The sequence below is a fragment of the Podarcis gaigeae genome (genome assembly GCF_964106915.1).
Source record: "Podarcis gaigeae genome assembly, chromosome: 11".
Classification (NCBI taxonomy): Eukaryota; Metazoa; Chordata; class Lepidosauria; order Squamata; family Lacertidae; genus Podarcis; species Podarcis gaigeae.
Genome location: NC_139687.1, coordinates 43974107 through 43999429, shown reverse-complemented (window position 1 = coordinate 43999429; position 25323 = coordinate 43974107). Strand labels below are relative to the sequence as shown.

At 44.7% G+C, this 25323-nt stretch overlaps 1 protein-coding gene across 2 annotated transcripts; it reads left to right on the top strand.

Moving 5' to 3' along the window:
* The first annotated feature begins 1082 nt into the window (after nucleotides 1-1082).
* ISL1 (ISL LIM homeobox 1) lies at nucleotides 1083-25323 on the top strand. Of its 2 annotated transcripts, none has more exons than XM_083703661.1 (6): nucleotides 1083-1552; nucleotides 2811-3000; nucleotides 7660-7919; nucleotides 13188-13471; nucleotides 16806-16973; nucleotides 23836-25323. In XM_083703661.1, exons 1-6 carry the CDS (start codon nucleotides 1525-1527, stop codon nucleotides 23950-23952), a joined length of 1047 nt encoding a protein of 348 aa, XP_083559787.1. In that variant the 5' UTR covers nucleotides 1083-1524; the 3' UTR covers nucleotides 23953-25323. The 2 variants fall into 2 exon arrangements, with proteins under 2 accessions (XP_083559787.1, XP_083559786.1); XM_083703660.1 differs by having other exon boundaries at nucleotides 13185-13471.

Here is a 25323-nt window from a genome sequence, read left to right as displayed (position 1 = left end):
TAAAGAAGCAGCTATCAGTTTTATTTTCCATATACCACAGAGGAACACTAGCAGTTTCCAAACTCCTTTGCTACTACGGCTTACACAGAAACTCCACTGAGCCGTAACTTCGGAGTAAAGCGCTTGCAGCGTCCTCCTACCCGTCTGGTGAGAACTACATCCCCTTGAATTCAGTGCGGCTTACTCCCAGGTAACTGAGTGTAGTACCGAAGCTCTAAGATCGCAGTGGCCCTCTATTGCTAAACTCCTACAAGCGCTTTGCAGTCAATAGTTCTCCGAGAATATATGTCACGAATTTGTCGGAGGGTGGAGCGGGAGAAGAGGGGACACAAACAATTCTTTTCGAGTGGGGGGAGGGAATGTAGAAGCCTTTATAGACAGCTCCTACCCGAGGTCAACGCCTCCATCAACAGAAGCCTCGCTGGCGCTTCGATTCCCCGTCTGAGAGAATAATTAAAAAAAAAAAGTACAGCTTGCGAAATCTATCAGCAGCTAAGCCTTTATTGCCCCCCTTTTGGCGGCATAACACAGATTTGCATGGCTTTTAATCCATCCCTCCCCCCCCCATTCCCCCAATATTTGACCGCACGCCTGATCAATTTCCTTTTTCCGTGGGGGCGGGGGGAATAGTTAAGAGAAATCAACGTTTCAGTTCTTCCTCTTTCTTTCTTTTTAAAAAAGGGAGGTTAAAAATCACTAAAACCCGAGAGCGCTGAAAGACAGCTGCCTGCCTTAGGGTACCAAAAGAAGGGGAGGAGTGTGGAACCGAAAATGCAAAGGGAGAGTTATAAGGGGGGGGGGATCAAATGAGGAGTGTAAAAGTTGCCTCTGATTCTCTCTCCAAGTCCAGCTTTTTAAAAAATAATTAAAAAAAATTCTGGCTCTGCCCGGGTTTTCTCCAAGCACCCCCTCCCTCTCCTCCCAGCAAAGGCTACAGCAGCCACTGAAATATGATAATCAGAACAGCTGCTTCTGTGTTCCCTACATCCAATCAGAGGCGAGCTGGTTTGACGTCCCCGAGGCCTACGTCGACCAATGGCGATGGAGCTGAGTTAGAGCAGAGAAGTTTGAGTAAGAGATAAGGAAGAGGCTGGCGGCCGCTGCGCGCTGAGTCCCGCACACTGCAGCGCCTCTGCCACTCGCTTCCCGATCCGGAGTTGGCCTGTGAGGGTGCGCGGAGCGTTTTCTGCTCTCTCGCTCTCTCTCTTTTCCCTTCTGTCTCTGTCTCTCGCTCCCCGACCCCGACTTTTTTTCTTTTAAAAGGCTTCTCATCAACATCACCCTAGTAATAAAGGAACCAATTTGATCCCAGCTCCTTGGACTGATTCTCAGAGCGACTGATCAAGCAGCCTCTCTCTTCCTTTCCATTTGACAGCATCTCCCGCTTTCCAAGAAGGCACAGCTTGTCTCCTTTTTGTTTTGTTTTTTTTTTTTCCTGTGTGTTTGTGTTTTGTTTTTTACCTCTGGGAAGCTCCATCGCAACCGTGCACCATTTCACTGTGGACATTATACCCTCTTACAGATATGGGAGATATGGGAGACCCACCGAAAAGTAAGGAAGACGTTATTCGTTATTCTTGAGCAGTGGTCATATGGCAAGCGGGAGGACGAGCTCTTTCTTCCCACGGTGGCAGGCGGGAGCGGTGGAGGACGCAGCCTCTGGCGGGCTGCCGCTTCGCCTGGTGGGGTGTCGCAGCCACCGGAGCGATCTCGGTGGCTTGGGAGAAGAGCCTCTGGCTTAAAAGTCGTGAAGGAAGAGGCGAGAGTGTGGAAAAGGAGGGTGGAGGGGTAGCTGACATGGACGGGGGTTGGGCGTCAGAGGCAGCGGTAGATGACTCCCGTTCAGGGCGACCGCTCCGGTGCTAAAATCCTGGAGACATTTGCTGGAAGTTGGTTTCCCTTAAAATAAAAAACAAACCCCCAAACAATAGGATTGGATTTCCTTTAAATGTACTGAGGAATCGCAGAGGGGGGGTGCGACGGCGGCGGGGCTGGGGGCCAGGAGTGCAACTGGATCCATTCATACTCCCGTAGCAGATGATTTAAAGCGTGGAAAGTGTGGGTTGCTACCCTTTAAATAAGCGCGCTGCTTTGGAAAGGAATGGGTTTCTTAGCTCGGCGGGGTTCCCTCCCCAGCAAATAATGCTTCCGATGGAGGTAATCATCCAGCGCTCCAGGTCGGCCTTTAGGACCCCCGCCCTACAGAAGTGAACAAACCTTTTAGCGAAAGAGGGGTTGAAATTGACAAAAGGAATGGAATTGACAAACCAAAGCCTGCCGGTTGCATCAAACTCCTAAGAACAGAGCAGAGAGAGAAAGCGTCACCGGCGTGTTCTGTTTCCCAGTCCACCAGCTTCCCTCTTTTTCTCCTATTCAGAATCTGGAGGTACAAAATTAATAACACCACACACATGCCTTCATTCCACCACCACCCTCCAAAAGAACAAATTGTCAAAAGGGAATGTTTTGATTGCGTTGGAAGGTGCGTAAAATGTGCGCGTTCTAGAATTCTGCCAGCCTTCATTTGAATGTGCGTTCCGCCTCCTCTCTAAATGAGGGAAGCCTTTGATGGCACACACTCCAATTACCATCCTAAAATGCTACACACTCTCTATCTTCCGCACACTCTCTGCGATCATTCTCTTCCTCCCCCCACTCCCCATATAACACCACAACAACAGCAGCAGCAGCAGCAACGCGCTCCCAAAGAGTAGCAGCCCTACGCGGGTGATCGACACTAATAAAGTGTGTTTATCGCCGTAGGAGAGCAAACGGTCAGTCAATCATGTCTTTTATTATTTGCCTTTCAGAAAAACGGCTGATTTCCCTATGCGTCGGTTGCGGCAATCAAATCCACGATCAGTATATTCTGCGAGTTTCCCCGGATTTGGAATGGCACGCGGCCTGCTTGAAGTGCGCAGAATGCAACCAATATTTGGACGAGACTTGTACGTGCTTTGTTAGGGATGGGAAAACCTACTGTAAGAGAGACTATATCAGGTACGGAGCTTGCCTTTCCTTCTCCTCCGCCCCTTCGGTCGCGTGGCAGTTAGAGACGGTTCCAGTTGAGCCTTGTTTATTTTCTATCTGTATAAGGTTTGAGAGAGTAAAAACAAAAACAGAAACCCCAGTTCTTTAAATTCCTCTTCCCCGTTTAAAAGAAATGAAACCGCGAACTCCTAAACACGCTTACCTGGAGGTAAGTGTGTGTTTTTTCCTATTAGTGCCAAGAAAATGCGTCCAGGGGTTAGATTATTTAGGCGTGTGTACAAGCGCCTAGTTCCGTTCCTATCGAGTGTCAAGCCCTACTGAGTTCAGTGGGAAATTAACTAGGATTGCAGTGCGAGCTCACTGGAAAAAAAGAGAGAATTGCGTCTTATCACTGAGTACATACAGTTGAGAGGTAAATTCTTCTCCCCCTCCAGAAAAAAAAATACAATTTCAACTCTCTCTTTTTTTCCTAAGTAAGTTTGGGCTGACACTTGTGAGCAAATGTGTAAAATAAATAGTCTGCGAGGGTGCAAATCTGAAGTACCGGTAATTTGAAAAACGGGTTTCCTTATCAGATAGACTTGCTTTTAAGGAAAAGTATACAGGGTCGTGGGACTTTTCAGATCCATACTGGCAAATTACTTGCAAGATTTCTCAGTAATCCGCCGATCTGACCTCCAGGTAAAGATCTTAGAAGCTGGGTGCCCTTCGGCGGTAAGGGCTGTTGAAATTAGTGGTAGTTACTTATGAGAAGATGTGTGTGAGATCTAGGTGTGAGTACCTTCTTCGGTTGTTGGTAATGTGTGTAATTTTTTTTTTTTTTTTTGCGGGGGAGGGGAGCGGCAGCGACAATATGTTGCCATTTAAGATGGTTCAAACTGCCTTTCTCTAAACTAAGCGCCCCCAACGCTTCCTCCATTCAACTCTAACTAATATCAGTATAATTGAAATTAAGTGGTGGCGTTCAGGCCTGCTTGCTTCCCAGCTGCATGACTGCGTGTAGATTTAAATTTACATTTATATATATAATATATATATATATTAAAAAAAACTATGTTACAACAGGAAAATAGCAACACGGGCTCAGTTAAAACAGGCCATTCCTACTCCTCCTCTCACGCCAGCCCATGGCTCCTTAAAGCATGGTAAACAAATGTGATGATGATTATTAGTGGTAATAATAATTAATAGTCCCCTTCTGTTTCCTGAATGCAGGGCGGTTTCTTCGGCTGGGGGGCTTTACAAAAACAAAAACAAACCCTAAACATGACATTTAATCTTTTAAAATATTAACCCTTTGGGCGCGCTCGGACTGACTCTCTTTCCTTATCTTATCTGCCTTGATGAATTGGACAGAGGAGATCAAATTGCCCCTCATCTGTGGGCGAACAATCGGTACATTTAGATAATGGAGCGGCTTCCTACCTAGCATGAAAATCTGAGAGCTGATTACACACACACACACGCACACACGTGTGTGTGGGGGGGGGGTACAACTGGCCATTGCTGACATTATAAGGAAACCTTTATTTCTTTTTAAAGAGGGGGGAGCAAAGGGGAGGGGCTCCCTTTTTTGAACAGCTTTTTTTTTTTTAGGGAGTCTTGACTTAGACGGCGCTATGCTACTGTGTCCTTTTTGCTGCATTTGATCTTTGCAGAGGGGGCAAAGGTTGGGGCAACCCTAACCCTAACCCGGGTGAAGGGGTAAGGGGAGAGAGGATCCACCTGGAAATTCTCCTGCGTAAGGTCCCTTCGCAAGGAAATGGCAAGAGAAGTTTCCGCGCGGCTTTAGGCGAACTCAGTAACAGCAGCAGCAATTTCTTGGGCAGTCTCTTTTTCACTCAGCCGGAAGGATCCTTGTGAAGCCCTCCGCGGTTCTCAAAGTGCAGCTTCCTAACCGGAGGCCAGTCCTCCTGAAATCCGTGGGGCTTCCTTGCCCGGTTGCAATCCTGAGAGCCCTCCCCCGCCCCACTCCCGGGAAAGTCTGGCAACGAGGCGAGACGAGAACCGAGTTTCTTGCTGCTTTGAGTTCGCCTTTGTCCAGCAGACCCGGCTGTTCAGCTGGCTTCGGTCTAGAGAAGGGATCCCTTGGCAAACCTGTTTCCCAGCTCCCCGAGAATCAGGTGCTCGGAAGTGAAAGCATGGTGAAAGATCCCTCTGATCCCATGCTCCCTCCCCCTCTCTCAATATAGAGAGAGAGAGAGAGAGAGAGAGAGAGAGAGAAACGCTAGGACCACCATGATACTAATACATAATACTAAAAATAATAATTTATATTATATATTATTTGTTCACGCGGTGATCCCTGTACCCCGACTGTAAACCACTGCGTTACTCAGAAGTAACCGCCATTGTCTCGACACCGGGGCTTTAGTTCCCCAGAACATGTGTTTAGGATGGCAACTTTAGATAGAGTAACTTGGAAAGCAAATCCCATTGATGGGCATCAGGGCTTCCTTTCATGCAAGCCCGTATGCTAAGGGATCTCAGCCTTTTGCTGCTCGCCATCTTTCAAACAGGATTTACTTGCCTTGGCTCAGAAGGAACGCTTTCCCGACTGGCGCCTGAGTTGGCCCTTCGTGTCCTTGTCTAGCTGGGGCAGAAGCGAGTTGGGGGGGGGGCGGGCTTTGATTCTTTAGCTAGATCTTGAGATACTAATAAAGAAGCGGGTAGAATTATAGAATCATAGACTCAGGGTAGAGTTGATCTTTTAAAACTAAGCATTTTCCTCCTGCTATTTCCGCGCCGCCGCCTCTGTATTCTTCTTTTAAGAGGAGGGACTTACACATCAACAACATATGTAGATTATCTGTATGTGTACATATGGGTCCAATGTGAAGCCATATCAAAGCCTAGCCGAAGACTCTGTCTTTATAAACTCTGAATTCTACAGAAAAGCGACCTCCTATTCGTGGTCTACGGGAGCTTTTCAGCGCTACTGAGAGTTCTGTTGATTTGTTGTTGGTGTTTCTGGAACAGAAGGCGGACGTCGCCCTTAGGCTGCAACCCTGCACACATTTCCCCGGAAGTAAGTCCCACTGAACTCGATTGGACTTGCTTCTGGGTAGACGTGCATAGGTAGGCTCGCTTTGCCCCAGTCTTACTTTGGGAAACATACTATTCTGAAGCAATTTCTCACTGATTTCAAGGGGGCTTTTTCAAAGACCACCAGGAGTTGCTGGCAGCTAAGATTATTGGGGGGGGGCGGTTATATGGGGAAGGGGCGGGAAAAACAGCTGCTCAAGCGGTCCAAATAAAACCATTTAGAGCTGCGGGTTTATTCGCGGCCACGCGCCTGTTCCTTCCCGGAGAAATTTCGTCTCTGGGAAAAGCCTTTGCAGTGCCTAGTAGCGATCTGGGAGAGTGTCCCCTTGAACTTGACTTACACCCAAGTAAACAGGCAGAGCCGGGAGCGTAAAGGTGCGGAAGCAAAGGCAGGCCGAAGGTTTTGCCTCTGAGTATTGCCAGTGGGCTTAGGATATTGGTGGCCGCGATTCACTGACTCCAGTTCCACTGTTTTACTCCTGAGTTTTGTATTTGATTGTTTATATTTTAAGAGTCGAGTTTAGCCTTTTCCTTCCTTTTTGATGAGCGGTTTTTGAAGGGCAGGGTTGGTTCCAGCATTGCATTTTAGCCCCCAGTAAACTCCCAATAAAATAGGACGCCCCCGGAGTAAGTTTACCTAAGCGTCACGATTCCTCCTCTTTTCATTGTATAAAAGGTTAAGCTGCCATTTTCTCTTTGGGAATATTTCGTTCTGTTTTTAGCGTGACGAGACACAGAAGCGGCTTTTTAAAAACTGCAATCTTTTAAAGACTCTTTTAAAAGGAAGGGAGTCCCTGGACTCAGTGGGATTTTCTCCAAAGTCACCCTGTGCAGGACCGGGATGGGTTGCATTATTATTTATCTCAGAAGTATCTATAAAAAAGTGACTCCAATGCTGGAGGCGTTTACTCGGAAGTAAGCACCGTTGCACTCCACGGGGCGAACTCGCGGGATTGCAGCCCCGGTTGCTCATTGACCCCCCACATCTTGCTATTCTAATTAGACTTTCCCCTTTTCTAACCCGGTTTTTAAAGGTTGCTGTGAAGTTTCAACCACCCTCGTTTCTTCCATTCTGTGCATAGGGCGGATTTTTCTCCCCTCCCCCTCCGAGAGAGACCGCGAAAGAGAACAAACAGAAAAAGCCCCACCCCTCTAATAATAATAATAATAATAATAATAATAATAATAATAATAATAATAATACCAATAAACACCCAAATGCATGTACGGTTATTTTTTTTAAAAAAAAAACACTTCCCCTTCGCTGCTGCAAGGTCCGAGTGCCTACACAGTACAATTTCAGAAGCCACTAGGATTGGGAAGTCGGTAGGAACCGAATTCGCTCCGATTTCTATTTTCGCGACCTTCTGGTTTGCCAGAGGTAGACCGGGCGACCTGGAAGGCGTGCTGGGCTTGTTGTCTAACGTGGGAGGCTGGAACGTGAATGAAAGAATGGCTGGCTTCATTCGACGGGGCGGCCGGAGTGAAATATTTCTCTCTTTCTCTCTCTCTTTCTCTTCTTTCCTCACCCCACCTCCGTATTCTTTTCTTTTCTCCCCCCCCCCCCCTTTATCCCCAATCCCACCCCGCACCACCCCTTTCCTCGACGGGGCCTGGGCTCAGGCTATACGGCATCAAGTGCGCCAAGTGCAACATCGGCTTCAGCAAGAACGACTTCGTGATGCGCGCCCGCTCCAAAGTGTACCACATCGAGTGCTTCCGCTGCGTGGCCTGCAGCCGGCAGCTCATCCCCGGGGACGAGTTCGCGCTGCGAGAGGACGGCCTCTTCTGCCGGGCGGACCACGACGTAGTGGAAAGGGCCAGCCTCGGAGCTGGGGACCCCCTCAGCCCCTTGCACCCCGCCAGGCCGCTGCAGATGGCAGGTACTTCCTGGTCCCCCCTCCCAGAGACTTCGGGTAGGGCAGGGGAGGGGGGAGGGCAAGGCAAGGGAGGGTGGGTCCCTCCGGGCCTTTGTTCCATATATGTGTTTTCTCTCCCACTCCAAGCTCTTCTGCCGTTGCCTCCCCACCCGCGGTTCCCGGCCATCAGTGGCTAATAATACCTCCTAGATGTGCCCAGCCCCGTATTCATTTTGATACCAGCTTCGCAGAGGTTAGTTTTGTTTTTTTGCAGAGGTGAGAGAGTTTTGGAGAAAAGGCTCACGAGATCCCCGTGCTTCCGATGGCAAAATGACACTAAGAAGCAGAACCACACACACACACACATGCTCAAAATCTGCAGAATTCTGAACACTTTACTCCCGAGTAAACATATAAGAGGATGCCGCTTGCGGGGTATCTTACACCCACTTACCTAGGGGTAAGCCCCATTGAACTCGGGGGAGAACTTACTTCTGAGCAGACGTGTAAAGGATTGCACTCTTCCTGACTATCTCCACCAAGCGCAGCTCAGCAGCAGAGATGAGCCGTTCGTTGAAATAAAAGGAACGGAGTTTGCTTAACTTTGCTGGGAGATGATGCCCAAACCGGTAGCGAGCTTGACTGAAGTAAACTCCCTGTAGCGCAATGAGACTTCCTGCCAGGATCCTAAGAATGTTTGCTCAGGGTTTACTTACTTTTTTCTCTAGTAGGCACGCTTAGGATTGCAGCTTCCCACCTCTTTAACTTCCCCTTGATTGCAGCCATTAACTCGCATGTTCCAAAGGGTTTGAGTGAAACTCACTTGCTTAGAATCTCCTTTAAAATACCCCCAAAACTCTACTTTTGCAAACATCCATTGGTAAAACAACTTTGCACCCTGATCCCTAAACCTTGGATGCAGCTCAGATTTATCCATGTTCATTCAAAAGGGTTCCATAATTTTAATGGAACAGATTTCCAAGTAAATATGCATAGGAATTCAATCTTAGTAGGAACTTCTATTGCTATCAATGGAGCTTGTGTATTTAGGTCCAAGACATGAGCGCTGTCAAGAGGAAAAGCAAATGAGCGAATCAGATCAAGGCTCTTGCCCTAAACCCCTTTCTTGAAATGCATAGAGCAATCCTCTGCATTTCTATCCTGAACTAAGTCCCATTGAATTCCATAGGATTGACTTCTGAGCAGACATGTTTGGCACCGTTAGGCTGCAATGCTACACACTTGAAGTGTGCATAGGATTGCATCTTTAGGGAACAATCCTATAGTGGGACCCTCTGGGATGTGTGGGGTTAAGATCCAGGGTTCCCCAGCTGTGCCAGTGTAAGGCCTGAAAAGGGAGCATTCCAGAAGGAGGTGGGACCAGAAAAAGGGGATTTAGAATGGATCCTATACCCATCAAACTCAGTAACATGACCTGGCAGTCTGGTGTAAATTAAACCAGCAGAAAGGGTGGTTTAACCCATACTTTGTTTTCCCTCTGCCAGCTTTAGGGCCTTCTCAACCATCATTAGCCCCACTCCTGAATGAAGTTTGGATCTGGTGTATTTTATCCTAGCTTAATTCACACTGGCTGGCTTTATGCCAGTTTCTTGTGTATAGGATTGCTCCTTTAGTACCATTAAACTGTGTGGGGTATTTGTTTGTTTTTTCTTCTAAGTAAACATGCTTGGGATTATATTGTTAGGCCGTCCTCCTATGCCCACTTATTGGAGAGCAAACTTTGTTATAATCAGCAGAAGTAAGCTGGTGTATGGGACCATGTTGTTTTATGGGAGATAAATCCTCCTCTCCTTTGATCTGAAAAAGATATGAAGTCTGCCACAGTACAGAGGGCAGGCAGAGTAGTGTGCTCTACTACGACTGAATTGCCAAAGAAGTAATATACTTTCAGTCTCCTGGTGGCTTAATATAAATAAGAAATATTTATGTATATGTTGTGTACATAGCTTTCGCTGTCAGGTATGTGCACTGGGTAATCACAGCAATCTATCTTTCCAAAGCAAGAGGAAGGAGCAGACAGAGAAGTACACAAAGATCACAACAGTAGAGGTGGGGGGAAAGAGAAGATAACAGCAGTGTACCTTGCATTGCAAGGAACTTTTACAGAGGGCACAATTGATTCAGATGTTGTGTCCTTTTGTTGCACTTAGGTCTTTATTCTAAGTAAAGATGCTTATGATCCTGCTGCCCCATTAGAAATGTCCTGAGAAAATATGGAAAGCAAGGGGGAGCAGGATAATTAATGTGGGAAACAGGAAATTAAAAAAAAATAGGGCAGGGGAGAGCAGAGAGGCAGCAATGGGTCCCTCTATCCAGATGAGGCAATGCTATTCAATGAGTTTAGGCTCTTCCCAGCAAGGCGTATTCTGAATGAAACATGGGATGGGGGGGTGGTTATGCAGTGTGGAGGGGGAGCCAGCTTCCAAAAAGAGAGACTAATAACTACAGGCACCACTTCAAGCTGTAATTTAAAACTGTCAACAAGCTAATCTTCAGTAATTGGCCTTCTAAGGGATTCGGCCTTCTCCTCCTGAAGCTTTCTGAGGTTTGGGTGAGAATTTCAAGCCGAAAACTTTAGTGTCGACCCATGAGCTGGCTTTACTTTTTCATTAGGATTACTTTTGACTTGAAACATTGCAGGACCACTTCTTTGCTGCCTGCCCTGTCTAGGCTTCTGGGAATGGGCCTTATTTGTTTTTCCACCCTATCAGGGCAAACAAAACAAGACAGGCTTGGAGAATTCCCAGTCAAGAGCTTGTAACTTTTAAGTCTTTCTGCTCTTCTCTCCCTTCTGCCCTATCATGGGAGTGGGGACAGCAAGAACACTATTTACAGTGCCAGTCTTTAGTAACTTAATCCAGGGTAGTCTTTCCTTGGTTTTTAATAAGAGGTTTAAGCATCATCGTTGGACTCCTAATTCAGAGTCCATTGTTACACTTGACTTGGAAGCAAGTCCCATAGTCTTAACTAGATTTCAAAAACATTTCCTTCCAAGTAATAGATGAGAATGAGCAGTAAGGGTTTAACAAATTGATGTCTTGTGTGCCTCCAAATCTGAAATCGCACTTCTTGTAGCGTCTTCCTTGCTATACCAAATACAAAACAGTGACTAATTTGAAAGGGGAGAAAGTGTTATGAAAAAAGCAAGTCAAAAATGTGGAGCACAATGAAACCATCAGATTATCTCTGCCCTCCCCAGTAACTCTGCATTTCTAGATACAATCCCATAGAATTCATTCTAAAAATATTAGCTCAAGTATTTTGTTTGATACGTGGTTGCATTTTTTGTATTTTGAATTGTGTCTTTTTATATGTGTTGTCTGATATTGAGGCAAAAAAAGAGATGGGGGATGTAGAAATTATTTCAACATATAAATGTTCAGAAGGAAGTTCTACTAATTTCAGTGGCACCTGCTTCCAAGAAAGCAAACTTCAGAATGCTGCATTAGAGTACATTTTTCTCAACACATTTACTTGGACTTTTCTGCAAAGGAAGTAGCTCAGGTTGCAATCTACTGTGTACTTACCTGAGAGTAAACTCCATTCACCATTGAATGGCACTGCAACCTTCCTTCCAATGAGAGAGTGTTTTATAGAGCAACCTCTTTGGCTGTTTACTTGGAAGAAAGTTTGACTGTCTTCAATGATGTTCAATCTCTGTTCATAGCATTGCAGCCTTAAGAGTCAAAACAACAACAAAAATTTCTTCCAGTAGCACCTTAAAGACCAACTAAGTCAGTTCTTGGTATGAGCTTTCGTGTGCATGCACACTTCTTCAGATACTTCTGATACTTTTTTTTTTTGTTTTGACTATGGCAGACCAACACGGCTACCTATCTGTAGCCTTAAGAGTGTCAGTTGCATTTTTTAAAGGAGAAACTGTTGGAACATTTATTTTGCTCTGGATTTTCTAGCGGTGTGTTCTTTTGACAGCGTTCACAGACTCACCCACTTTAAAACTATATAATTCAGTTAACTCACTTTCCCCATCACTGCTTATTAGTAAACACATGTTTATTAGTTCTCATTTTAAAATTCGATATATAACCCGACCGTTTCACATTTTAGGCTGCAGTTTTGTGTCCATTTAGATCTGGATAAGCAAGCCCCATTGGCTATAGGGAGGTTTCCTTCCTTCCACCTAAACATGCCTAGAATCGGGCTATTAAAAGCAGGCTTTTATGCAACTAAATTGGGGGGGGGGGGCGTTGAAAGTCCGGAGCTGTAGAAAGAAAGCCTGTGTAATGGTGCATGAGACAGGAGGAGAATCCAGGAGGTGCTAATAGCAATAGATAAACAGGACCTGGGGGAGAGTTTTCGACGGAGGCAATTGGGTTGTTTGCTGTGGCTTGCATTGTTGTATCCATTAACCCGGAAGTGGCAGATGGTTCAGGGTAGGTGAGGGACTAGGTGGCCAATTGATCCGTTTGAGCTTTAAGATTCTAGTGAGTGGCGCCAGAGAGGGAGGGAGGTCTTGGTGGTAGCCGCCTCCGCGCTCCTTCCAAAGCCCTGGTGATTCTTCCTCGAGAATTGTGAAATGGCGCCCCCAGATTATATGACTATCTGCTTCCTTCCACAATCCAAAAATATATTGAAGTGGAAAAATCGACGCCACTGATTCCACCCCCCCCCCCAGCTGAATTTCCTTCCCCCGTGCACGTTTGAGAGCTCAGCCATCCTTTGCGCGCTGAGGAAAGACCCTTGGAAGCAGTATGGGGAACGCGGGGTGGACGGGGAGAGAAACTACCGGGTTGCGCAGGTGTTCCCGGTGAGGTGGGCCGGCAAGACGTCCCACCGAAACTGGACGACTGGCGATTTCCTCCGGTCAACAAAATAGAATGAGTATTGCTCCCTCACTTCCGAGATCCGAAGGCTTGAGGGCCCCAATCGTCGCCGCTCATTAGAGAGCGCCATATAGAGTACCTTGGACAGCAGCTCCTCCGCTGACAGTCCCCTGTCCGCGAGGAGCTTCCAATCGAGACAATGGGGAAAACAAGAGAGGCGCTTCTGAGAATGTGGAGGATTAAGGGGATCCATAGAAAGTGGAGGGGCTTGACAGAGAGGTGTCCCCGATTCCCATTGTTTGCAATAGCGTTGGTTCCTGAAGAAAGATGGATGGATGGATGGATGGATGGGCGTCCAGGTAGTGATGATCCCTGCGGGGTTGGCCCCCCAGGAAGTTGCGTGTCAGCATCTTCTCGCCCTCCCCCGCCACTTACGGGATTCCTGTTCCTTCCTCTTTTTCCTCCCCCCACCCACCCCCCACAGCAGAACCTATCTCTGCCAGGCAACCGGCTCTGAGGCCACACGTCCATAAGCAGCCGGAGAAGACCACCCGCGTCCGGACCGTCCTCAACGAGAAGCAGCTCCACACCTTGCGGACCTGCTACGCCGCCAACCCCAGACCCGACGCCCTCATGAAGGAGCAGCTGGTGGAAATGACGGGCCTCAGCCCCAGGGTCATCCGGGTCTGGTTTCAAAACAAGCGCTGCAAGGACAAAAAGAGGAGCATTATGATGAAGCAGCTCCAGCAGCAGCAGCCCAACGACAAGACGGTGAGTGGCTGCCGCGGTCTTTCCTCCTGGCCTCTAGGGGGCGACAGTTCCCGAAGGAAAAACTTTCTTGGTTAGTGGGCGTGCCTTGGCTGTTCTCTTGCCTTGGTGCTTTTGATTTGCTTGGGGGGGGGGGATAGGTTCGTGCGCATGTGTGTGTATTACTGTCCAATGAGTGTGTCTGTCAAGAACGCCAATTAGTGGGGCTCCCTGTAGCCAGCAGAAAAAGAGAAGGTCCCCATTCTTCTGTGCCTTTCACAGCAATCGAACAGAGAGAGAAGGGGACGCTTCACCTGTTGAATGCTGGCCTGTGGAAGCAGCACGCTTCTAGAAAGGGGTCTGGGTTTTATTGGTGCAGGGCTTCAATAGCTTGCTGGGTTTAGGGAACTGGTCCGTGAACTCTTGATTGTGCGCATTTATTTACTTTTTGTTGCCAAATAAATGGTCCAATTGTAGGGAGAAATCCCACAACAACATCTCGATATTCCACAGCACCCCCGTTTTAATTTTTTTAAGTACATGTTACAGTGACTTTACAAACTGCCTTACTCTAGAGTAGTTCTACTGAAGACGCTGGGGCTGTTCCAGAGACAGATATCAGTCTGTGGGTAATTCTACATTCTTGTGGTCTAAGATACATAACAGCAATGTGGGGGTGGTGGGTAAAGGTCGGAGGAGGGACGGGATAGATCGCTTTTTAAAAAGGCTCTCAACTGACTTGCCGGATGTAAGACGATTCGAATAGGTGTACTGAAATCAATAGAGTGGGCTTCTATAGTCCTACCTAGTTATTGTCGAGTTCTGGCAAGCAGATTTCAAAGAAAAATGCGATGAAGACCAATTGAATTCAATAGAACTTCGCAGTGAACTCGAAAGTAAATCCCTCCTACGTTCAATTATTACCTAGTAAGTGTGTGCATGTCAAAACGCCATAGTGGTGCACTCGATGGAATTAAAGCTTGCTCGGGAGTAGGTCCAACTGGAACCCCCTGAGGCTTACAGCGTAATCTTAACTATGACTATTTAGAAGGAACCCCTGTTGAATTCAGTTTGGCTTACTCTTAATATTAACATTAAGGTTAATATTACAGCCATACTCCGGGTAACTGTGTGTAGGATTGACCTATTTTGTTGCCACACTTTTTGGTTCGAGACCTGAAAGTCGGGCGGACCAATCCTATACATGGTTTACTCGTAAGGAAGAAAATTCTGCTGCTAGTTGCCTAGGCAGTTATGTGTCCTAACTACCGGATTTCAGCCAGATACTCACGTAAGGCTCCAATCCTATGCATGCTCACAACACTGCCCAATACATGTCTACTCAGAAGCAAGTCTTACGGCATTCAGTAGGGCTTACTCCTAGGTAAGTGGATCTAGGATGAAGTCTAGCTGGGCGGAACGAGAATTACTTGCGAGTAAACAGACTGGTTTTTAAAATTCAGTTTCGGCAGATGAGAATGACGAGCGAGCAGATATTCCAAAACAACCGCTCTCGCCCCATCCATTGCCTTTTAGGCCTTGATGATGCCGAGGCCATTGTTGTGTTGCTTAAAAGAACAGCTATTAATGTTTGTTAAGACTGCTTATCTGCTTAAGTGGAAGTTTAAAGCGTTGCGTATTACCGCGGTGGAATGTAATAAACCCCAGTTTGAAGTGTTTTAAGTTGCTCCGACTTAGGAAGTTATTTTGGACACAAAGCCTTTAAAATACCTGCGGAGTTTATTTCTCCCCACCCGATTCGTTGCCACAAAGTATAGTGGTGGTTAGCCAGGAAAGGGTGAGCTCAGTCAAACCTAAATAAGTAGGGATCCTTGGAAATGATCCTCGTTCCGGTTCACGTTTTCCTGGAAAGTTCAATCTCACTGGAAGACCATTTCAATGTCTTGTCGATGCCGGGGCGAAAAGTGAGGCGAATCTCCCGAACTTTCTCAAGAGGCTACAGTTCTGTGAAATGGTTGGACTGGGACCTAAACCGGTTGTGTCCTTAGGAAGCGAGTGGAACTGAATCGGCTTCAGTCCCAATTCTTCTGCTCAACTGCCCTAGGGATCCCGGTGAACGATTGCAGTCGCACCTAAACTTAGAGGATCAATGGTGCCTAGGCATGATGTTTACTTGAAAGAAAATGCCAACTCCGGATCATGGGCTTACTCCGAAATGAGGTCCGCTTGAAATCTGCGGCGTTGTAGAGCAACTTGGCTTGACTTTTGTCAACCTCCAGGAGTTACTTCCCTTAACCACGAGGAAAATACCCGGAGTGTATATCACCACTACTAACTATTCACAGGAAAGGGTTCAGTCCTAACCCCACTTACCTGGGAGTAAGCTCCATAGCGCTCAAAGGGACCTGAGTAACCCTCCGTGGCATTTTCTCACGCGTTAAGGCAGGCTTCGACGCAGGCGTGTGTGTAAGTAACTCCCCTTTCAGTCAGCGAGACTTACCCCTGGGTAAATATGAGTGGAGTGTATGTATTCCCACCCACACTGTGATCCTGAAGACCGTCAAGCTGCTGGCTCTAGAGTTGTCCCATGCTCTAGTCTAGGGCTCCTATCTCGTGCTCGGATCTCCAGCTTTTGCGCTCTGGACGTGAATTCCAGCGCTTAAGCAATCGGGGGAAGAAGTGTGTTATTCAGTGTGGCGGCATTAGGAGGGATCAATAAAATAGATGTGGAATAAGTCGTCGGAGGTGGGGTACCAGTAATGTAATTAGCAGTTGGGGGAGCGTGCTATTTGTCCGGGATTGTTCGCCTCCTGTCCTCCTCTGTGGCGTTCCCATGGAGTTACCCGCCTCTTCCTCATTGGAAACCTTCAAGATAACAAGGACATTCCAAAATGTCTTGACTCAAAAACCCCACTAAGATCACTGGGCTTTACTGCCTGAGAGAGAAGCAACCTAACATGGAGTCCTAGTATGCACCTTTCCTGCTTGGAAATAGACATGTTTCCCCTGCGTGCGGGAGGTACACACATATATATATACATATACATATATATATATATATATATATATATATATATATATATACACACATATATATATATATATACACACACACACACACACACACACACACACACACACACCTTGATCAGGACTGGAAACGGATCCTAATCTACTTTGCCTAATCGACTCAGCAAAGAGAGGTGTGGGTGGTGTGTTTTTTTGTTTTGTTTTTAAGAATAATAACACACGAAATTCCGCGAAGGGCAGATTAACAAAGTCAATAGAGTCGAGCGTTTGATAAGCCCGAGAAGGAGTTTATTGACTCTCTGCGCCGCGAGACAATCGCGGTTTGTGCGGCGCGGCCCCTCACCGCCTCTGCCTGCCTTGTTTACAGAACATCCAAGGGATGACGGGCACTCCCATGGTGGCGGCCAGCCCGGAGAGACACGACGGGGGCTTGCAGGCGAACCCGGTGGAGGTGCAGAGTTACCAGCCGCCCTGGAAAGTCCTCAGCGACTTCGCCTTGCAGAGTGACATAGATCAACCGGCTTTTCAGCAACTCGTAAGTGTCAGTTCCCGGCTGGGATGAATGGGCCACTGTGCGCGCAAAGGCAAGCGCGACGCTCCTCTAGATTATTCCTGCAAAGTTTTTGTACCCCGCGCCCCCCCTTTCCCTCCCAGCCCCAGAGTTTAAAACACCTGGAGGTCAACTCTCGTCCCCACCAGAGATCCTTCCACTTCGATGCTTTTAGACTGCAAACCCTGAAACCACTTCTACTTCGGAGTTAAATCCTGCTGGATTCAGTCGGGGTTTACTCCCGGGTAAGTGGGGTTCGGGTTGCAGCTTGAGGGTTTGTATGAGATAGCAGTGCCCATAGATTACCCCCATCTGAAGCCCCTAGAAGTGTGTCCATGTGCTGAAAGGAGTCAAGAGGAAGCCACTGATGGCGATTGTATAGGGTTACCTCAGCTGCCCATTTGCCTGCTAGCCTCACAGTTATCTTTAAGCGCAGAGCTGCTTGCTCTGTGGACATTTGCTAAGAAGCATGCATATTGATGATCTGGCTGGCTATTATCAGTAGCAGTGGTATTAGCAGCAGTAGTTATATTGGACAATAAAAAAAATCAAGGTAAAAGCAGTTTTTGATACTGCAAGGTATACCCAATTATTTGGGAGGGGAAATGTCCCCTTAGCATTAACTCATTTCAGAGCAGTTGCAGGCATCCCTGCAAAGCCATCCTCCCTTCTGTCACACATGAACAATGGATGAAATGCCTATTTTAAGATGGCCTATCCTGTGACAGAAGCACACATTAGCTAAAAAATAAAAATGGAAGTATGCTTTCCGCCCCTTCAGAAAAGCAGTACTTTATTCACAGCCATATTTGCAGGACTTATGTTATTATTTAGTAAGAAATCATAGGATGAATTTGTCCTAAAGGCTCCTAGTAATTTTAATTACTCGGGCTTTATAAACCTTAGCTGCCATCCTATTCACAATTAGGAGACTTGTATTCCACTGATGCCAGTGGCATTTAAGCAGTCTAGCTGTGTGGTGGTTTGCAACCTCTTTTCCACAATACACAAAGTGCTTTCCAATATTCATCTAATTTTTAGTCTGCATTAGAGTGCAAATGCTCTATCCCGCATTTGACCTTTATGACCAGCTAGGCTTCCTTTACGGCCTGGGTTTCCCATAACCAAATTCAGTCATTTAACTACAATCTCAAACGCCAAGCTTATGCCCAAGATCCTTAAAATGCTTAAGTTTATTGGCATTTAAACCAGCATCTGCAAGTTGTCACCAAATTATTATTATTATTATCATCCTAACAATTAGACTAAACTGAGTGAATAGGATCCTGGTAGTGGGTGTGTTGCTTCTACTGGGTTGTACAGTGGGGCTGAAATATGGTGGTGAGAGTCTAATAAATCTAAAAAGTTATTTGAAGTATTGTCTGGAGGGTAGCAGTGTTTAAAATGAATACGCCTTTCTAAATATGTACACTTCTATAAAATATTACAAAGGTTAGCCCCTCTTTTTTCCTGTGAAATGCACATTTCCTATTTACATAAATTACTTTTGCATATTGTAATATTAGCCTTTAGCAAATGTATATTTTAGCCCAATTGTCTGCATTTTCTTTTTCTTTTTACATGCCATGGCTAGCGTATATTTCTGAACTTCCATGGGTTGATAGATGCTTTTGTCTTGTTTTCATGATTTAAAAAAAAAATGTGGTTATATAATAACGTGCAACAGTTGCATAGTATTAATGGGCTGGCTTTCACCAAAAAGCCAACAGGAATTTACCAATCAATTCTGTTCTTAACTCACTTCCTTATGCCTACATCATTTGGCAGCTCATATGGGACCATATCATCTGCAATACTTAAGCCCAACCAGGTGATTTAAGGACAGAAGTTCAACCTTAACTCAATTTCCTGGCCTAAGTGTGTTAAAACCAGATCTTAAAAATAATAAGGTATGTTATGAATGGTTTTTCAGTGATTAAACTTGGTAGTACGGATGATAGAACATCTAATGATTGGGTGCACAAAGTGTCTCCCAAAAATATAACAGTTTAAATATTTGTTTTCGAAAATATATGTTGCAAAGTCCTTCTTTTTTAAAAAAACACGACAGTTTTAACTCTTCTAGAACAATGCCCAAAACAATTCCACTAAGAATCCTTGTGTCACAATTTATGCCATAACTCATTTGGTAATAGTCCAGCCTGAGTATCACTGAAATTGGGGAAGTTTACTTCTGAGTAAATGCCTTTAGAGATCTCCAGACTTTCTTGTTCTTGAAAGAGAAAATACAAATGATGGTTAAAAAAAAGAATAAATCCAATAGTGATCAATGTGCTGTGACCATGCCACCTTGGATGGGCTACTTAATTCTGATTTAGGGTAGAGACTGTTTTCTTTTCCTGCTTTGTTCTGGGTGTTGCCTTGTACTCAGGCAGAATTATCCTGCTTTAAACCATTCAGTGCAGCTTTTAACAATAGAGGAGATGGGTAGACTTTGTGGGAGGAAATGAGTCTAGGGAGATACAATGGAAGATTCTAGGACATGATACGGTGTGAAAAAAAAATTACGTCAGTATGACAAAGATGGGTAAAAGCGTAGGGTGGGGAGAAAATTGCATTTGGAATGATTTTTATCAGGCATCTGCTAAAGGAACTGAAATGAAGTCTGGAGGCATTTTATGTCCCCATGCAGGGCCTCAATACAGAGTCTAAAATCTTATTATTACCAATATTGAGCTTTACAGACAGACACACCTAACTGGGCTACACAAGCAATTGCTTGGAGTAGCAACATTATTAGGGGTGCTAAGCAAGCAGTCTGTGATCAGAGAGGTGACCCCCACACACACCCAGAATCCCTTGCAGTGCTGCAGAGGATTCTGGGACATGACTCTCAGAATGCGAGCAGCTGCGGTATTGCAAGGGATTGTGGGACATTCCTTTTGGATTGCATGGTGCAGCTGCTTAGAAGATGAAAATGTATTAGGCTGGCCCTGATCCTCACACCCAATAGAAACCATCAATTCTTCTTAATTCCCACAGCGGGGTGTTGGCTTGCTGAAGTTTGATAGGAGGTAGATTGCAGTCTGTTTTTAAGAGAATAGAAAGCAATTTGAAACTGTAATTCTCATAAGCAGGCTTTTGTAGTGTTTAAACCAGAGGTGAAAATGGGACAAAAAGAATACTTGTACATAGTACCCCATTGAAAGCCATGCTTCTTGTTCATTCTTTTTCTCAGATTCAGTGATTACTCACGGGCAAAGGATTAGTTCCATCCATAATAATATTACAGTTTCACTGAGCAGAGAGGACGTCTATCCATGTGCAAAGAGCCTCCTCATTCACTTCAGTGTATAGGGAAGCCCATTCTCACAGGAGCTCTGTGTGATTAGTGGAGCATGCACAGGCAGAGGACTCTTGAGTCTGAACACTGTGCAGAAATAAATTCCATTGAGTTCAATAGGATTTACTTCTAAACTATGTGTTTACCACTGGGGTTCAAAGTAGAAGTCCACTGCAACACACCTTAAATAATCAGTAACACATTGGGAAGAATTAGCCAGCATCTAGGATGAAAATCTGTGGAAGAACTCATATTGAATTTAACAGGTTTGGACTCCAGCCAATGTGGAAAATCTTAACCAAAAGAAGATAGCAGTTTTATCATTAGGAACCTAACTAGGCCCCACTCCACAGATGAGGGTTACTTGGATTTAAACTAGTATGCACATTTTCTTGGAAGTAAGCCCTATAGAATCTATAGGCTTATTCCTTGGAAAATAGGGGTTGCAATCCCAACAATTATCTGTAGTGTTCAAGCATTTAAGGCCGTAGTTCAGTGGTGGAACATCTGCTTTGCAGAAGGTTCCTGGCACCTCCAGATAGGGCTAGGAATGTCCTATGTCTGATTGGCAGCGGTTCTTCAGAGGTTCAATGTAGACAGCTCTGAACGTGATGGACCAATGGTTTGACTCATTCTAAGGCACTTTCCTTTTGTTCCTGTATTTCTTAGCACTAAATTCTATGGGCATCAAGGAGATTCAATTTCAGTTTGGATCAGGGCATTGAACTGGAAGAATTTACCTTGACTGGGATCCTTCCTTTTTGCTTTATGAAGGGAAGGGGCTTCTTCTTCATGGAAAGCCAGTTCTGGGCATGGAAGACCATGGGGCAAAAAGTGAGGCTCCAGTCCATTGATTTTAATGGCATTTCCAATTTGCGTGCCTCTTTGAAATCATAGAACAAAGTGTCCAGACTTTTCCTAGTTGTATCTGAGCATTTTCACTATTTTGTTTGGCTGCGGCAACCCAGTCAGTCAGTTGGGCAGCAATATTTATTTATTTATTTGTTTATTTATTTATTTATTTATTTATTTGATTTCAAATCTGAGTCCTTCAGAAGTGGTGTTTTGCAGCTGGGAACTTGTACCCAACTGCAGAACATTTCATCACTGGCTGCTTGGAGGGCGGCTTCATTTGCTACAATTTTCATTCACATAGTAACTTTTCGGGGGGGGGGGGGAAATCATGTGATGCTTGTAATAGCATTTATATAAATGTGACCCCAAAACATTTATCTGAAATCCTTATAACAACTCTCTGAGGTAGGTCAGTATGTCACCATATTATTTTTGAGGGACTCAGGCAGAGAAATATTAGCTTATCCCCCCCATTGCCCTTAGAGAATTTTGTGACCAAGGCCTTATTTGAATTGGGATTTTCTTGTTTACAACTCAAGCCTCTTGCACCACAATGTTAGGTATGTTTACTCAGAAGTAAATTCTGCTATGTCCAGTGATGCTTACCAGCAAGGTAGGATTGCAGCCTTATCCATTACTTGACACTAACTCTCCTTTGTGTAATTATTAATATTGAACGATCCTGTTTGCTTTGAATTTATTTGCTGCAGCTTCCCTTCCCAAAGGTTGTATACTGGGTGTACATAGGAAAACACACACACTACACTTATATATGTAGGTCCACAATTGCTTTGTGTATATGTTATGTTTGTATTCTGCCTCCCCTTCACTGGGCTCAGGAAAAGCTATTTAGAAAAGGTACACGTTGATTTCACTGGAATTGTTTAAAGCTGCCTTCTAGTTTACCATATTTTCTTGTGAAAATACCCAAGCAGTGCTAACCTAGTTGTCTTTACTCAGCCTTATTCATGTCAAAAGGGACTTACTCGTAGGTAAGTATGTATAGGATTGCAGCCTTAGAATAGTCTTCATTGACCCTGATCCAGAGAACTGTGAATTGCAGAAGACCTGTTGCTTAATGGTTCCAAGATCTAATCAGCACTAGAGAGTAAAAACCTCCCAGAGCTCTGACCAGCTCTTACCTAGAGAAAGAGCAGATAAGAACATGTACTGTATTTGGGCCTAATCTGCGGGCTTGCTTCTCAGCTGAGCCAGCATAATACTCACCTGTTGGCTCATTGTTAAGGGATGACTGAGGTGACCTAAGTCAACAGGTCTTCTGCATCAGGATCTGTTGACGCTTTCTCCGTTCTGAACTGAAATATAATATTTTAGATACGACTTTGCTTAGCAGCTTTCCCCTCTAAAATTTAGTCTCAATTTGCACTTATCCGTATATACTAGCATATGGAAATTTTATGCAGAATTGTTTATTGGGTTTGTGCCCCAGAAAACATCTATTTAAGTTGAGCAGCAAACATTTCAGACAGAACTGATACAACTGTACACCACAAATTCTTGGGGGTGGGGGAAGCAGAGGCCCTCCATTTAAGTATCCACACACCAAAATACAAATTTTGCCGCTGCAAACACTAATGAGAATTCCATGATATTTTCACCCCAAATCAGACTGCTTGCTCAGTGCTCCAAACATATGAGTATTATGAGTTCTAATATAATATAAAATACAGCTTTCTGTAGTATAGTGATAAAAAAGTGGTAGCTAGAATTAAAAAGATAAATAAGTAAACCCGACTTCCAATTCAGCCTCAGATCTGAACTCTGCTAGGGCTGTGACCATTAAGTATACACTTAGCTGGGAGAAAAAGTGAGTGAAGTCAATGGGGTTACTTCTCAGTAAGCATGTATAGAATGGTGCTGCATGTGTCCTAACCTGGTACTCTGCAGCTCTTGTTGGGCATCATCTCTGACTGTTCACTTTGCTGTCTGGGGCTGATGGGAGTTGGAGTCCAACAACATCTGGAGGGTACCAGAAGGTTGGTGAAGACTCTTCTATTCAGTTCTTTGTTCTTCCTCAGTCTCTTTTGGAGGGTGAGCTTAATACTGACCTTACATGATTGCTGTAGGCAAAGTACACTGAACACTAAAACTCTCTCTCTCTCTCTCTCTCGCTGATATAAAATGCTGGTGTTTATTATAAATAGCTCCAGTAGCCCAACATTTTACAAAACCCAAAGCTGTTCCAAGATCTCACTGGTAATTTCCTTGCTTTTCATTCATGTGGGATTTGTTCAACTTTAAATTTTCCATCCATTTTTTAATTTCAGAACTAATTGTCTAAGTGTCCCAAATGATAAATATTCCATTTGGGATGTTTGCAAATCTACTCCGAGGCAATGATGAACCATCAGGGTGACACCAGAGTCGATCCTCACATTAATTCTTGCAAATATGTCTTATTTCACTGTTCCCGCACTGTGGTTGCAAAAAGCAGAAATGGCAGGCTGCTATAAAAATCAGTAGAACATAAAATAATGTTACTATTTGAGTTACTGTTGTTAGTGATAGTATTTATGTATATCATGCTGTCACAATGTACACCAGAAGGTCTCTGCCCTGAGCAGAAATGCAATGATATTTTGAAAGCCAGAGAAATGGGCATTTTCTTTTCTTTTTGTAAACCGTTTATTCTCTCTCTTTCTCTCTCTTAAAAAAAATGTTTTGCAGGTTAATTTTTCAGAAGGAGGCCCAGGTTCCAATTCCACCGGAAGTGAGGTAGCATCCATGTCCTCTCAACTCCCGGATACACCTAACAGCATGGTAGCCAGTCCTATTGAGGCATGAGGAACATTCCTTGCGGGGCTGAGGTCCTCAAATGTTTTCGCCCCCTGCTGGAGACAGTGGGAAAGCTATCACGTTTCGGGACTTGGAGAGGAGAAAGAGAAATTAGAAAATTAAAAGAAGAAGAAAAGTATTTAAACACAACCGTGTTCATGAACCTTAAAGAAAAGAAAAACTCCATGAACTGTCTGGGGAATCTTTGTTCGTTCGTTTTTGTTTCGTTTTGCAATGATAAGGTAGCAACACTGTGAAGACAATCATTGGGATCTTACTAGAATAATACTCTTACAAAGCAAATGAAAATGCTTTCGTTCTTTTTTTTAAAATAATAATAATAATAATAATAATAACAATCCACCCCCCACAGAAGGATCGTAGGGAGATCACGAAGGATTTTGGTTTTTTGTTTTAAAGACGTTTGTGAAACGCAAGAGGATACGGACCCAGGACCGCCAACTTTTCCCAAATGGCATCGTTGAGTGACTGCCCGCAAACATCGCTCAGAAAACGCCTCGTGTGGCCGTCCAAACTCGAATGGTGTTCTTCCTAGACCTGCCTCGCCCCTTGCCAAAAAAACAAACAAAACCAACATTTAAAATTTTATATATATATATATATATATACACATACACATATATATCTTTGAAAGGAGCTCTGATAGATTGCTTTTCCAAGATCAAGGAAGGACACCTTCCCAACCATCCCACGACAGAACGAGCTATTCAGATGGTTGGAGCTGCGAGCGGTTTGGAATTTCTCTGTTTCCTTTCCCCCCCCAAGAAAGGTCTTGGAGCGCCTGGGTCGTCCCTCCAATAGCATGTACTGTAGCTTTGGCCTCTCCTCTTTCTTTCTCCCTTTTCCCGGGTGGGTCGGTGGGTTTCTTGTCGAGATCCATCCTTTTTCTCCTGAAGTCTCCACTCTCCAGTGACTCTTTTTGTTTCGTTTCGTTTTTGTTTTTAATTTAAAGGAGGGAGTCGGTTTTTAAAAATATATAAATATAAATATAAATATATATCTATCTATCCCAATTTAAACCTTCATTCGCAACAAGGTATACCTCTTTTTTGGCCACACATGAAAAAGGAAAAGGAAAAAAAAAAACGAATCGTCTTTCGGGGTTCTGTTTTTGACTGGCGTCCGTTCAGTAACATTCCCCTGTCCCCAAAGATGTGTATAGTTCTTGGGTTTTTTATGTTTTTTTTAAAAAAAATGTGTGCTTTTTTTTTTTAATGGACTGGGGTTTTTTGATGCCAACCCCTTTCTCTCTCACTCTTTCTCTTTCTCTGGAAATAAAGAGGGGGGAGGAGGAAATACTTTTGTTTGTTTGTTTGCTCTCGCATTGCAAAAATTATAAAAGTAATTTATTATTTATTA